This window comes from Fusarium phalaenopsidis, assembly GCF_050370095.1.
Source record: "Fusarium phalaenopsidis strain FUZ10S chromosome Unknown contig_32328, whole genome shotgun sequence".
In the NCBI taxonomy this organism is placed as follows: Eukaryota; Fungi; Ascomycota; class Sordariomycetes; order Hypocreales; family Nectriaceae; genus Fusarium; species Fusarium phalaenopsidis.
The window spans coordinates 260,191-273,617 of record NW_028145393.1 but is presented as its reverse complement, the minus strand read 5'-3'; the positions used below and the strand labels follow the sequence as shown (position 1 = coordinate 273,617).

The window sequence follows — 13,427 nt, the reverse complement described above, 5'->3', positions numbered from 1 at the left end:
TTCAAAGGCTAGCAATACATGACCCAACTATCCAGATTCATCTTCTTGATAACCTTGCTAAACCCTTTCGACCCCTTGGCGGCACCAGTGACTGAGCAGATCCTTTTTTTGTCGGCGGCCTTCACTTTTGGTGCACCCGCCGGGTACTCAATATTGAAGACAGGTTTTCCGGCTTTGATGTAAGGTGCATATAGGTCGCACTCTGAGTATTGTATGCAAGACTCGTTGATGCAGAAACCGACATGGGGAAGAACCTGCTTTGTAATGCTCCCTCCGTTCTTCATGCCCGTCGTCATACGATACTTGGCTGCTTCTTTGGAGAGAAACTTGACGTATGAGATTGTATCAGCCTCGGTTAGACCTAGTCCATTATCGGCTTGCTAAAGAAGACGTCAGCGATAGCCTCACGGTCCACGGGTCATGACTTACGTAGCCATCCAAGTTATCAGGATCGATGGCGTCACAGCCCTTCGCGGCAGCCAACTTGATACGCTTTGCCATAATGGCCCGTACTGAAGGGCTGTTGATGTTGACGTACTTTTCGTCCGGCCATCCACTCAACGTCTTGCCAAGATCCTTCTTCTGGAAGCTCTTCCTGTCATCACGCCAATTTTCCCAAGATCCAGCGCTGAAGTAACAGATGACGTACTTGCCTGCTTTGTGCAGAGCGTCAAAAGTCTCCTTTGAGTTCTCAAACAGGTCCACATCGTAGATGGGGACGTTTGGCTTCAGATTCTTGGCGCCACCTTTGGGGATCTTGATGACCTCGGACAGAATGATTTGCCAAGTAGTGCCGACTTTAGGCTTCCACAGCTCTTTGCGGGTAGTAACGCCACGAAGAGAGAGCGCTTCAATCCCTGCAGTGTTTGTGTTGGAGGGGATCGCGAGTATAGGCACAGAAGAGGCCACAAGGAGAGTGACACTATTGATGAGGTGGTTTAGCTTCATTTTCGATGTCGCAGCTTACTTGTAAATGGAATTGAAGGCTTCAAGTAGTCTTGCCCTGATAACTACACCAAGAGTTAAGACACATTGTGCGTGGCGCGCCATGTTTGACAACCCTATTTATTGCTGGTCCTCGTTGTAATAATGTGCCACCCGATGCAATCACGTTCCTGAGCCCATTGCACAATAAGCCATTAAGCCTAAAGCGGTGTCACTTCCATTCCACGGTTCGAATAATGCGGGCCTCGACAAAGAAGTCGAGCCAGACTTGCACTCGTGTCTCTTATTAATACACTTTCGAGACTGGCCTCAAGGTCACAAAAAACACCCGTCATCTTTGGTTGTGGCCCCCGCCGTGTCATTCCGGCCATTGTTGCTACCCCAGAGCGCCGGTCAAACGATACCTCACAACTCGATCTCTGGACAGAGGCATGTGATGAGGGCGAAAACGGACTTGGAATGTGGTCAAATGTTCTGGCCTTTTGTTTGACTTTGGCTGTGAAACACTAAAAAAGGCCTTGGGAAGCATCATTGAAGATTTTGTTGACAGTGTCTCTTTTCAATAACCTTCACGATGGGAAATGTAATGCTCATTGTTCAGCACAATGCTAGTAGTAAAACATAATGCCATAACAACACAGTTATGCAAGCAGGCAGTGCGTGTTCAAAGCCAGTACTGACACTGTGTTTGCAAAGAAAGTTGCTGATTGCAAGGGTCGCCAGCCATCACCTGAACCAAGTGGGCATTGGAGGAGCAACTCATCTCGCTTCTGATCATCTTGTCATTTCCGCCTTGGCACCATGTCTCTTTCCCTTGTCATGGATCCGCTATCCTCACCTCAACAAATGAAGCATACGTAAGAAGTAACAATAACCTCCCGCCTCGCCGAAATCCTCAAAGTTATTGGCCGATGGTGCCGGGAACGCAATCTCCGGGCACCCACTCAGCCTCAGGCAGCCAGGCATCGACGTGGCCCTTCAGAGTCTATAAATTGGCCCTCTCCCGTCGTCCTTTACTCGGTTTCTTCTTTTCTTTTTCATACTTACCTTGTTCCGGTTTCCCTAGCTCAAGATTTGGGGACACCAGTTTGGAGGGCCTGCATTGCACAGCGCGGCGTCATTCCATGCTCCATTGTCCTTCGGGACCATGGGGGGCGTAATTTTTGATTTACTACTTTTCATTGTGCTGGGCGCTTTATGTGACCTCACGAAGAAGAGCTTCCTTATTCAGTACATTCCGGCGCCGCTCGTTGTGCCCATTCGTTACATAACCTTGTCACCGGCCTTCCAGGCCTTTGAGTGTCTGCGGAAGATATTGCCAGGACTTCAAGATGTTTGGGTGCCGATGTGATGAGTTGCTTTGCTGCCCTGCTTTTTGGGCCTTGCCCTCGCAAGCTGCGGTAACATTCTAGCTTTTTCTATCCACGAGTCCCGCTTCCATTTCGCCTCGCCAGTTCATGCTCAACTGTCTGAGTGTGATTCCGAAGTCTCTCCCAGCTCAGCCAACGCATTCCGCAACCATTTTAATCGATCTTCAAGCAATTCCCTCCCTTTCCCAGTTGACGGAACATTCTGTCTTCGCCCATCCTTGATGTCCACTAGCAGTTGCGCATACGGCTGTGTCGCCTCCTTAAGCCTGTGCATATTCTCAAGTAAAACCCCATACAGAAAGACAGTCACCAACGTCTCCCTATGGCCATGCCCGTAAAGCTCTTGCTTCTTTTGGATGTTACTTTTGAAGATATCGTAGGCTTCGTTGTAGGTTTCTCGGTCGTTGCTCAGCGTGGAGGCGAGGTTACCCTCCGCCATTAGCACATTGATGTGTCCGGGTCCAAGCACTTCAAGCGTCGTGGTGAATATTTTGCGCTGAAGAGCCGTTGCCTCAGTCTGTTTCCCTCGTTGATGGAGGACCTGGGCCCAAAATGCCATGCAGTCAATGTTACTGCCATGTCGCTGGCCCAAAACACGCTCACTGCGAGCTACCGCCTCGCGTTGCATGGCCTCTGACTTTTGCAGGTCGGCCGTAGCCACAATCGCGTGAGCAAGGTCACTCAAAGCATCGATCGTTTGTGGATCGTCTTCGCCGAGCACCTCGGTTCGAAGTTGGACAAGATGCTCCAGCATGGGAGCCGCCTGTGGGTTTTGGCCGACGATCGCAAGTGACCATCCATATAAACCTGTGCTGGCCCGAGAAGTCTCACGTTGATCTGCATCGATTCTTGGAAACGAGACCGCGCTTCATCATAACTACCTTTCCAGTGAAGGTAGCGTCCTGATGAGTTGAGAAGGCTTGCCCTGGCAGGCTCCACCTTCTTTGAAGGACTCTTGAATTTGTGTTGAAGCCTGAGCTCTGCATGAGGGAGAAGAGACTCGCCGAGAGCGAAATACTCCGTATCAGGGTGCGAGGTTGGTTTGGGGAAGTGTGTTGCTACAGAGCTGAGGGCTTCAGATGCCCATCTCTCCGTCTCAGAGGGTATCTCCTTGTCAAGCCACCACCTTGTTGCTAGTTGAACCAGTCGATGTGTCCTAAACATGGTATCTTCCTCATAAGCGTCGACAAACGAGAAAGCTTTTAGCGCTGCGATAGCATCTTGGAAGTTGAACTCGTCCTCGTCCTCGTCTTGGAGGAGAATAACGGGAACTCCCTGATGTTGAAAGAATGCCATCAGACACAACAGCTCGGCCGCTCTAGGGTTCGAATCTCGGATCGCTTCAAATGATAGCATCCATGTTTTGGCGACCGAGTCCATTGAGCTCCCTGGACGGCCATGATCTGAGAACTTGTAGCTTCATCTTTGTTGCATCGCTTTTCCGATATAGCTCCAAGTAAGGTCGTACCCCCTTTCTTCTCTTTGCCATAAATGCGCTTGCTTGAGTGATTGTCAACGGGATGAATTCCAGTGCCTCTAGCAACTCAATCAGCAATTCTTGAGGAGTATCGCTGGGCAATCGCTTCTTGGCCAGCTCCAGACCCTCGGCCACTTGCATCTCTTGAATCATGATAGGCTTTGCTGGGTTGGCCACATCGAAAACAATGTCGCTGCTTCTGGTGGTGAATATCAAGGAACCTCGTGTACAATGAGGTATGCACTCTGATGGTATCCTTCCGGTTCGCATCTGTGTGCTGAAAAAGGTATTTTGGTCATCAACATTGTCCACAACCATTAACCAAGGACCTTGGTACCGGAACTCAAGCCAATCCTTCAATACTGCGAAAGAACCTGTTGCTTGTTCTTTCGAGACGAGGCCGCACTGAGTGGCTATTCGATTCAATGACTCCTCGAAACGTGCCGCGGTAGCGGCGTTGCACCAGAAGATGCTGCATCGCCGATCTTTCTGCCGTTTTTGATAACAATATTCTAAGGCAATTTGGGACTTTCTGTCATGTGTTAGAAGCAAACCACGTACGGCCGATTGCGCTGACCGGGTCCATGGGCGCGACCGTGTACGACGAGGGCGAGTGATGAGTTGGCGGTATTCCACAGGATTAAAACCTTGGTCGACGCGCGCTGTCGCCTTGTTTACCCCGGATCTGACTCCACTGTTATTGACCGAGAGAAGGCGTAAGTCGGATACCTTCACAAAGGTGGCTTGGCTGTATCTAAGGAATTGAGGGATTTTCTTGATCAAAATCACACGACAAGCCTCAGGTCAGGTTCTTGGTAACGGCTCCGCAACCCCTGTGACACTTGACATTTGTGCGTCTCAGTTTGTGAACCCCACACTGTAACTGAAGTGATTAGGCGGCTCCAGGGTTTACTTGCCGTGTTTCAACTGCGTTTGTCTCTCTTTGCAGTAGGTATTTACGCACATTTGGCAGCGAGTCTTCAAAGCTGTCACCACCAGAGACTGTGCTGGAATTCAGGCATATGCTTATTCTATTATTGGAAGTCTGTGAATCATGCATCCTAAAGCACCTCACTCCCTGACTCAAGCTGCCATTGGAGCGGAACTCTTTTGAATCAAACGTACAGAATCCTTCATTTCCCCATCCGACACATCCGAGGGCCTCTAGAGTTTAGCCTGATGCCCAATGTCGCCATAGTCAAAGCCACCCGGCTCGTGAATCATCTTCTCCTGTTCTTGTATATCCAGGGCATTACCGTTGGTCTCTACAAACAAATCCATCTGTATCACACCCCACAAGAGGAACTAGCCGATATGTACAATGACTTATACCATGTCATAAGTTTTTGCTCTATTGATCCGTGTGTCTATGGGATGCAAATATCGTGAGTATCGCCAATAATGTAGCTGAAATGAAATGCTAATCCAGGTCATCAACCATGACCTCTGTGTTCCAGAACTTTCCAGATGCCAATATTCCTGTATCTTAATTTCGTCAATCTCATGAATGCCTAGGCCAAAAAAACAAGGAAAAGTATAATCTGTCATCAATCCAGCATGCCTTATATGCCTATGCACGTCGCCGTGATGCTTGACGGCTTTTACCGCGCTTATGCAGCGGTGTAGAACGCTTCTTCGTTGCTTGAACCAACTCGAGCGAAGATTCGTTGGAGTGTCTCCTCACTAGTTCTGTGATGCCATCTTCCTTGGGAGCCTCTTCAATCATGGCCTTTTCCTTTTCAACAGTAATGACTCTCTCCTCGGTTTCGACCTCGGCCTCGATCAGGGCTGGTTGAGGTCCCATGCCTAGGATTCTGGGTGATCCGTACTCTGGTGGCTTCTCAGTAATACCGCACCACGTCATGGCCTGATTCCACCATCCGAGGGGCGGTGGTGTCCAGAAGCCTACATCCGAGGTATAGTACTTTTGGTCCTCCGGGAGGTTCAGCCATACGAAGGGCCTGTTGCTGTTGATCCGACCTTCGATGACAAAATCGCCAATCTCGTCTGGGATTCGGATACTCTCGGGAATTAGAATGGATTGATATGCTGGTATGATGAGATGTAGCTGAATGGGGCGGCAGTGTTGCTTTTTGCGGCCCTTTCGGAGTTCCCTTTCGGTGATGCGTTCCCGGGCTGCCAACATGAACATGAAGACTGTGTCAAGCTGGTTGGTGTAGCCGCAGAAGCGAGGGTCCAGTGGTTTCTCCTCGATGAGATGGAAGAACTTGGGGTACCAGTCGGTATCTGGATGGTAGAGAAAGAACCAGTGCTCGCGATCTGGATCAACAGTAGTCTGACTCAAGCGCTCCCGGATCATGTCGTGGACGTATTGAGGAAAGTCTCGCTGAGCAGTAAGGGCTGTCTGAGCTTCAAGACTCTTTCCCATATCTCCTAGCTTAGCAGCTATTAGGTTGAGGGCTTGAATACCCTGATATGTCTGGATAATGTTGGCACCCATGCCAAGGGTTGTAGCCACCATGCTGAACTTGCTCAAGAGCCTTGCCGTGTCGACTAAGGACTGACCCATGATGTGCATCTGAGGTAGGATAGTCTGGGCACTCCTGACCGTGTCGGATGCATTTAGAAGGAGGCTATTGGTGTTTTTGACGACATCTCCAACCTTGGTGATCTGATAAGCGGCTTGGACAGTCTTGACTACTGGTGACTCCGCGGCGAGAGTGGTGGCGGCCTCGAACGCCACTTTTTGTAGCCTCTTGTCGCGAAGGGCTCTCGGTATGAGGTCTTCCAGCCCCATATTTGAAGAGCCAGAAGTCCAAAAAGTAAACAAGGTCAAGATCGGTCTCGAACGAAAAGACTCGCAGGCGTGGTGTAAGGATGAAGATAGAGCAGGGAGCAGACTACAGGCGAAAAGGCGGTAAAAATAAGTCATGCATGATTGGACTGTCAAGGCTGGGCTGGAGTGCTTTAACCAATTAGAGGACGCCATGTAGCTGGGGTGGCGGCCCAAGGAGCTGACGAAGCCCAGCCAGGGGTCAAGAAATAAACAAGACCAAGCAAGCTATTTATTAACTCCGCTGTGACTCTTACTCTTATGACGAGTAGATTTACCTTAGAAATACTAAAAATACGTTGAGACAAGGCACTATTTCAAATTACCTCTACAAAGTTCTGCTGCTTTTCCTTTGTTTTTACTGCTATCCTTTGACAGCTTGTTTTTTTCTTGACTCACGCAGCCTGGGATTTGGGATAAAGCATAAGTTCATTTGAACCGTGACGTCGGTTGCATTTATGCACTGGTAGGCACTTCATTCAACTTTCTAAATGTCATTATAGAAACGAAGAGACAGGCACAGTAATTGAAGAATACAGCAACTTCCCCATTCATGACCTTGTCCCCCTGGCGACATCTTGCATCGCCTTCTTTCACAACTCCTCCTCGGTATACGTGATATCCGCGACGTCCACCCCTCCGTCCCCTTCCTCCCACTCGCTGTCATCCTCGCTAGCATTGCCACCAAGGTTTCCGTTACCGATCTGCAAGCGATCTATGCCAGAGGAAATATCTCCCAAGTCCCCAAGGTTTGCCGTCGAGTTGAAAAAGGCATGTGTGGCCTGGAGAGCCCGACCCTGACAGACATACCCCATCGGAGTGTGCAGGATATCAGCTGTTTGACGACGATAGGTCAACCACTCCAAGAGGAACTTCAAGGGGTGGTCGATCCAGAGACCTCGCCTGACCGCATCCTTGGAGTCAGACACCTCGCCGATTCCTAGCTACGCGAGCAGCGACTCATACTCGTGGTAGTCAAAGTAAAGGCGCCCGGCAATGATGCCTACCTCGATAGAGACCCAGGCTGGTAATGGGTCTTGGTCCGCCGGTATGGTCAAGTACTCGAGTGTGTTGAACACCTGCATCGACTTTGCAACCGGAGCGGCATAAGCGATAAGGCGCACAAGGGGGTTTTCTACCTGTCGAATGATCGGCAAATGGAGCTCAGCCTCCTCGGGAATGACAAGGACAGCAGTGTCGGTCCTTGAACTCCAGAGTATCCACTCAACAGGTCGCTATCTATGTCAGCGTCGTTGACTAGGAAAATTCCCAGGAAAGCTACTTACCACAAGGTCGTCTCTTGCTTTTTCTCGAACGCTGAACGCGAACTGTCCAGAGACAAAGAGCCTGGAAGAAGTCTTCTCGACACCGAAGCGGCGTCCAATACTTGTTCTGCCAAGTAACCCAAAGGCCTGCTCAAAGCGCTGATCGTGCAAATATCCAGATTGAACAAAAGCAATGAGTTGGGAATCGAGTATCTCAACAAAGCATGGGGTAAAACGGGTGGGCTTCTGCTTTTCGCGGACCTGTTCAACCTCAAACTCAACCTCTCTCTCCTGCTCAACCTCCTCAAAAGCTGAAGAATGCATTGTCCTGCCGCTGCGCGAGGACTCGTGTCTCTGCTGGCGCAGCTGTTTCCTGAAATCTACTAAGCGTTGGAAATCAAGTTGTGAAAACTCTGTCGAGTCCAGCTGTCTCGCGCCGTAGAGCTGCTCCAGTGTCTGATCTTCTCGTAGCTGTATGGCACGGAGAAGCTGGTTCCTAGGCTCCTTCTTATGGATACGGTCAAGACCTTTCCAAAGCGCATTTGTGCGCCGGCAGAAGTCAAAGCCTTGGGCCAGGTGGAGCGGCATGATGTTCTCACTCGCCGCGCAGCTCTGCTCAAGCAGCCAATGTACCACGTCTTCGGACGTCACAGGCAAATGCTTCGTGAAGATGCCGTTGTAAGCGCTTCGTAGGCGAAGGATGCTCTGGTACACCTCTGGAGGTGCCACGAATGCCACTGACTGGGTCGAGCCAAGTTGCCTCAGTCTCATGGCGGCTGATATGATTAGCTTAGCATCGTGATCCACGGCGTCATTGCTAGTCACATACCTTGGACTGTGTGGTCCTTTGTCTGGCCAAGACCCAAAGTCACGGCTGCCCTGGCGGAGACTGGAAGCTTCAAGTCTGTGCCACGCGTGTGAGCCTCGTCAATGTAAACGACGCAATGCTCGAGGTTGTCCGCAAATGGGCTTGCCAGCAAAGGAACGGCGGCCTTCTGGAAACGGGCGCGAACCATGATCCTGCTTTGATGGTCAAAGTACACCGCGCCTTGAGCTTCTGGGAAAATCTCGAGCCAGGCTGATGCGAGATCGTGGATCTCCATCTCGAGGATGTAGGCACCAGCATCGATTAGAACTTTGATACCTTCCTTGCGGAGAAGTTCCAGCAGCCCGGTCTCGGTCAAGTGCTTCCCGCTCCGATCAGCAGCTTCATAGAATCTCTGATTTCGCGGCTCTAGGAGATAGCTGAGGACCTCTGCATTCGTCTGTACCAAGCTTGGCAAGTCGTCCTGCTTGATCGTATGGGGCAAGATCCTCTTATTGTCATTGGTACCACTGAAACCAGTTGTCAGGTTCTTGCTCGATGACTTGTTAGATAGGAGAGGGATATCCCATCCTGAAGCCTGAAGCTTCACGCTGAACTGCTTGGCATGCTGTGGGAACGCAAAGTTGTTGAGGAAGTAGTTGAGCACATTTCGGTCAAATCTCAACAGTTGCCACAGCTCGTCCATCTGCACCTCGTCGTCCATGTCCAGCAAGTTCCACTGCTGTAGACTCGCTGGTAACCTACACGAGTGGACCAAACGTTCGTAATGCGCCGCTGGATCATCAGACTTCATGATGTGCTGTAGATTCTTGGCGACTTGAACCTTTGACAAACCAGTCTGGTAAAAGGCAAGACAAGTAAGCACGAGAGCCGTGTCGGGATGACCGTACTCTGCCGTCTCAGAAGGGACACCTTTGGCCTCATAAGGCACGGCAATGGGGGCCCTGTGAGGATGCAGGCCGTACTGTACATTCCATCGCTTTTTCAGGCAGAGGAGCAACACACGCTGAGAGACGAGGCCACGCAGCAAATGAAGCATCTTCCACCCGAATATGTCGTCTGCGAGCGACCTGGCTGCGTTTTCCCAAGTGGAACGAGGGACATCGACGCCCGATACAATCATGCCTATGCCCTCTTGAGCAAGCTGGGTAGTCGGATCCTTCAACTGAACCTGGGGAGGCGTCCTTCGCAGATATCTTGCACGAGCAGGGCATTAAGGCTGTCTTCCACTTCTGTGCGTAAGAAATGGATGATGGGGTAGCCTTGGTGACGCCTCCTCACGTCGATTTCGTCCTTGAAACTCGACTGGAGGTAAGATACATGACTCTCAACAAGTGCCAACAGGTCCTCCACTACCCGCCACCGTTGAGGATGACCGTCTATGGCTGCCGGGATACCGCTGGGGTAGATCAGCTAAGTCTTTGCCGAGAGTGTGAAGTCAGACTCGTCGAGGATGTCACGGCTTGACGTATCCAGCCACCGCTGAATCTCGATCATTTTCTTGGCTTGTTTGTGTTGCCCGTCAGCCAGTTCTGTATCCCACTCAATTTGAAGGAGAGGATATGCTCGGACAGGCAGAGCATGACACCTCCTGATGTGCGAATGTCTTGGTGAAGCTTCTGATAGCGATCCATGTAGTGGACACCTGTCGGAGACCGTCGTGCAAAAGGGATATGACAGACCTGGCGGCCAACCAGGCCCCCGATACGGCTCTGGAGAACTTGGGCTGTTTGGAGGAGAAGGGCACGAGGCACCATAAGCCTGCAAATCTGTGTCTTGTCCGCTAGCATCGCCACTGCCATGGGTATGACGCATGAGGTTTTGCCTACAACTTTGGTTAGATAAGATTCCTCTCTTGTCATGGCCCCAGAAACATACCTTGACCCATGTTCATCTGAAGCACTGAATTGGACTCTGATGCCGGCCATAAAATGGCTCTTGCCACATCTACCTGGGGTGGACGGATGAGTATGTTGTTGTCAATCTCAAGGAGAAGCCATTCTGGATGCTCGAGAGGAGACCAGTTCGAATGACCTTCGTGCTCCTGTTCCTCACGTAACCGCCTCTCATCTCGGCAGAGCTCGGCATCACGCATTCGGACGAGTCTCTGGAGTTTTGTAAAGAGAACACCGTATAACAACAACTCCTTTCGCATCTTGGGGCTCGAATGTGGCTGGTTACTGTGCCTGAGTTGCTCAAGAAGCATGACGGGCGAAAGACAGGGCCACAGGTTGCCGGCGTTGAGCCATCGAAAGCCGGCTTCACCATCGGAAAGGCAAGCCCGGATCGCGGAGACATGATCATGTAGTGCCTGACCAAGCCCTCCAGCAAAGGGCGTCCGCTTGGGCTATTTGTTGACCTTGCGGTCGTGGATCAGGGCTTCAAGGGATGCCTCGAGATCGTTTCCGTACTGTTGCCTTGTGGTTTCCGGTGAGGCGGTGAATCTCTTGAAAATCCTGGAGAGTGTTGTCATTTCTTGGGGGACGAGGGAGAAGGTCTTCGGAGCCTTGTCGTCTTTCCTAAGGTTTCTGTTGGCGAAACTGCGAGACAGCTGGTCCATGGTGGCTTGATCCCTCGTAGCATGGTTGAAGTGGATGTCCTTTTTCATCAGGCCGCTTGCGAGGTGAGGTACTTTGAACACACCATTGCTATGACTTGGCTTCAGACTTGTTAGGGTTGCCGGCTTGGAGTTCCAGATCTTGTTTTGTTTCTCGCTTATCGCTGGGGATTGGCGTTGGCGAATTTCCTTGATAGCTTCATCTACCTGGAGAAGATAGACGGACAGCTCAAGATTGTAAGACAGCCTTTGCAGTTCAGGCTGCAAGTTCTCCCAAGCTATCTCCAGGTCAATGCGTTCAATTGAGAGCTCTTGGACCAACCGCTCAAACTCTCCCTTAGAGAGGTGCAGGCCAGGCCCTTCATGAACGATGAGAGATGCAATCCTGGTCGCTTCTTCCGCTTGCATAGCGTAATATTGGTGGGCTTTGGACTCGACATCCTTCTCCTCTGGTATGTTCTCCTCTGTTGTGTTCTCCTCTGTTGTGTTCTCCTCTGGCGTCTCCTCACCTGGTGTTTCCTCCTCTGGCGTGTCTTCTAACCAATCCTCGTAGGTTGGCTGTTTGTTGAGCACCAGCGCCGTCAAGGTTCCCTCCGAGGGGGCTTCAAAGACGTGGAAATCTGTAAATGCCAAAGGCTTTGAAGGATCAAAAGAGTCGAAATCTTCACATTCCGGGCGCTTTGGAGGTTCAAATGCCCTCAACGCCGAGTTCTTGGACAATGCCACAAGCCAGGGCACAACGGTCATGCTAGTCTTGCTAGTAAAGGCCAATAATGCAAGTTGGGAATGCACATCATAAGCCCCCGCAGAGTCAGAGGCTTTACTCCGGCATGTGTGAACAAAGGACCCCCAAAGCTCAGAGATATCCAAGTCTAAGATGGATCTAATGTCCACACCGACGGCCGCTTTGTCGAATCCCCCAACCGTCTCCCATTGTTTCACGATGGAAGTCAGATGTGAAAACACATATACACCAGATGTAAGCTCCCGCAGCGCACGAGTGGTCTGAAAAGCTTGGCAGCTTTCTTTTGAAGCAAGACTGGGGGTGGCATAGGGGAAGATGTGTGTGGCCTGTAGAAGGACTGCCGAGTCCATGGGGAAACAGACACGCTCGTAGATTTGTCGCCGTATGCGGCCCCGAAGATACAGGCTCCTGATGGCAAGATCGTCACACCCAAGTTCAAACTCATCTTCCGTCTCGGGTGCTGGAGCAAACGTCTCCAGGTCCTTTGATCGAAGGGCGATGCTATCAACGAGGGGGGTCAGATCTTCGTGCTGAATCGTCATGGTAAGATGACTGTCCCACTTGACCTTCTGGTAGACTCCGAGTCCTGGTGGGTAAAGCCACCGTTTGGGAGAGAGGGATCTTATGACGGACAGGATTTCTTGAGAGGAGCGTTGCAGAGGAGCCCACGGCTGACTGCGAGCCGCAAGAAGACAGTGACATGCCTCTTCGGTCCCAGTGCGACCAGTGAGTCCATTGGGAAGGGGAAACGAGGTCAGTGCGTGCAGTGCTGCTTTCAGGCAGAGGAGAAGTGGCTCTGGCGGGCAGTCAAGTCGGCCTAGGAGCTGGTCGACGGTGAACTTTGCGTACAAGCCATCATTCGCGATACTGACGGCCACGTGTATCCCCCTTCGCTTCCAGCGGATGTTGCCAATGGGAACGAGAACGCTCTTGTTGTTAGGATTTGCGATATCACGCAGTTGAATTTGGCTACATAGCCCGTATAGAGCGCCCACGTCCTGTTGAGGATCAATCTCCGCCCTGAGCTGTTGGCATTGAAGCAGGCCCTTGAAGTTGACTGAGAATCGAATCTCCAGGCGCTTCATTTCAACGGATAAAGACCCAGCACCGGATGGCTGGTAGATGGTCAGCTTCTCAGCATCTTCAAACCCCTGAAAGATGCGATAGATCCTTTGCCCAACCTCGGATCGAGGCTCGACCAGATAAGTGCCCGAACTCGGGCCATGCTTGGTCCGGCGCCCTACACCTCTAACAGCCTGGCGGTTATGGACATCAAGGATCCAGTTGGATGGCTTGGGGACCCATATCCGAGGTTTGCGGCGCATCTCGACTTTCCCGGTTTGCAGGTTGAGCCAGTGTATACAGTCGTCCACAAGCCCTGAGGGAAGATCATAGCCTAAAATGCCTTTGAACACTGTCCGCGGAACGTGTTCTAGCAGGGATCCCCG

The 13,427-nt window shown here is 51.2% G+C and overlaps 4 protein-coding genes across 4 annotated transcripts; all 4 read right to left on the bottom strand.

The window, feature by feature from the left end:
* Window positions 1-8: 8 nt before the first annotated feature.
* Window positions 9-948, bottom strand: LRP88_12771 (glycoside hydrolase superfamily; the record flags this gene model as incomplete). The annotated part of the gene is made up of 2 exons (XM_083249159.1): window positions 9-380; window positions 430-948. 2 exons carry the CDS (start codon window positions 946-948, stop codon window positions 9-11), a joined length of 891 nt encoding a protein of 296 aa, XP_083094961.1.
* Window positions 949-5,362: 4,414 nt separating this feature from the next.
* Window positions 5,363-6,550, bottom strand: LRP88_12770 (uncharacterized protein; the record flags this gene model as incomplete). The annotated part of the gene is made up of 1 exon (XM_083249158.1): window positions 5,363-6,550. The coding sequence occupies one exon, from the start codon at window positions 6,548-6,550 to the stop codon at window positions 5,363-5,365; it is 1,188 nt and encodes a 395-aa protein (XP_083094960.1).
* Window positions 6,551-7,179: 629 nt separating this feature from the next.
* On the bottom strand, window positions 7,180-9,716 carry LRP88_12769 (uncharacterized protein; the record flags this gene model as incomplete). Its single annotated transcript, XM_083249157.1, has 4 exons — window positions 7,180-7,530; window positions 7,594-7,821; window positions 7,873-8,627; window positions 8,681-9,716. 4 exons carry the CDS (start codon window positions 9,714-9,716, stop codon window positions 7,180-7,182), a joined length of 2,370 nt encoding a protein of 789 aa, XP_083094959.1.
* A 1,308-nt stretch (window positions 9,717-11,024) lies between these two features.
* Window positions 11,025-13,304, bottom strand: LRP88_12768 (uncharacterized protein; the record flags this gene model as incomplete). The annotated part of the gene is made up of 1 exon (XM_083249156.1): window positions 11,025-13,304. The coding sequence occupies one exon, from the start codon at window positions 13,302-13,304 to the stop codon at window positions 11,025-11,027; it is 2,280 nt and encodes a 759-aa protein (XP_083094958.1).
* Between the last annotated feature and the right edge of the window lie 123 nt (window positions 13,305-13,427).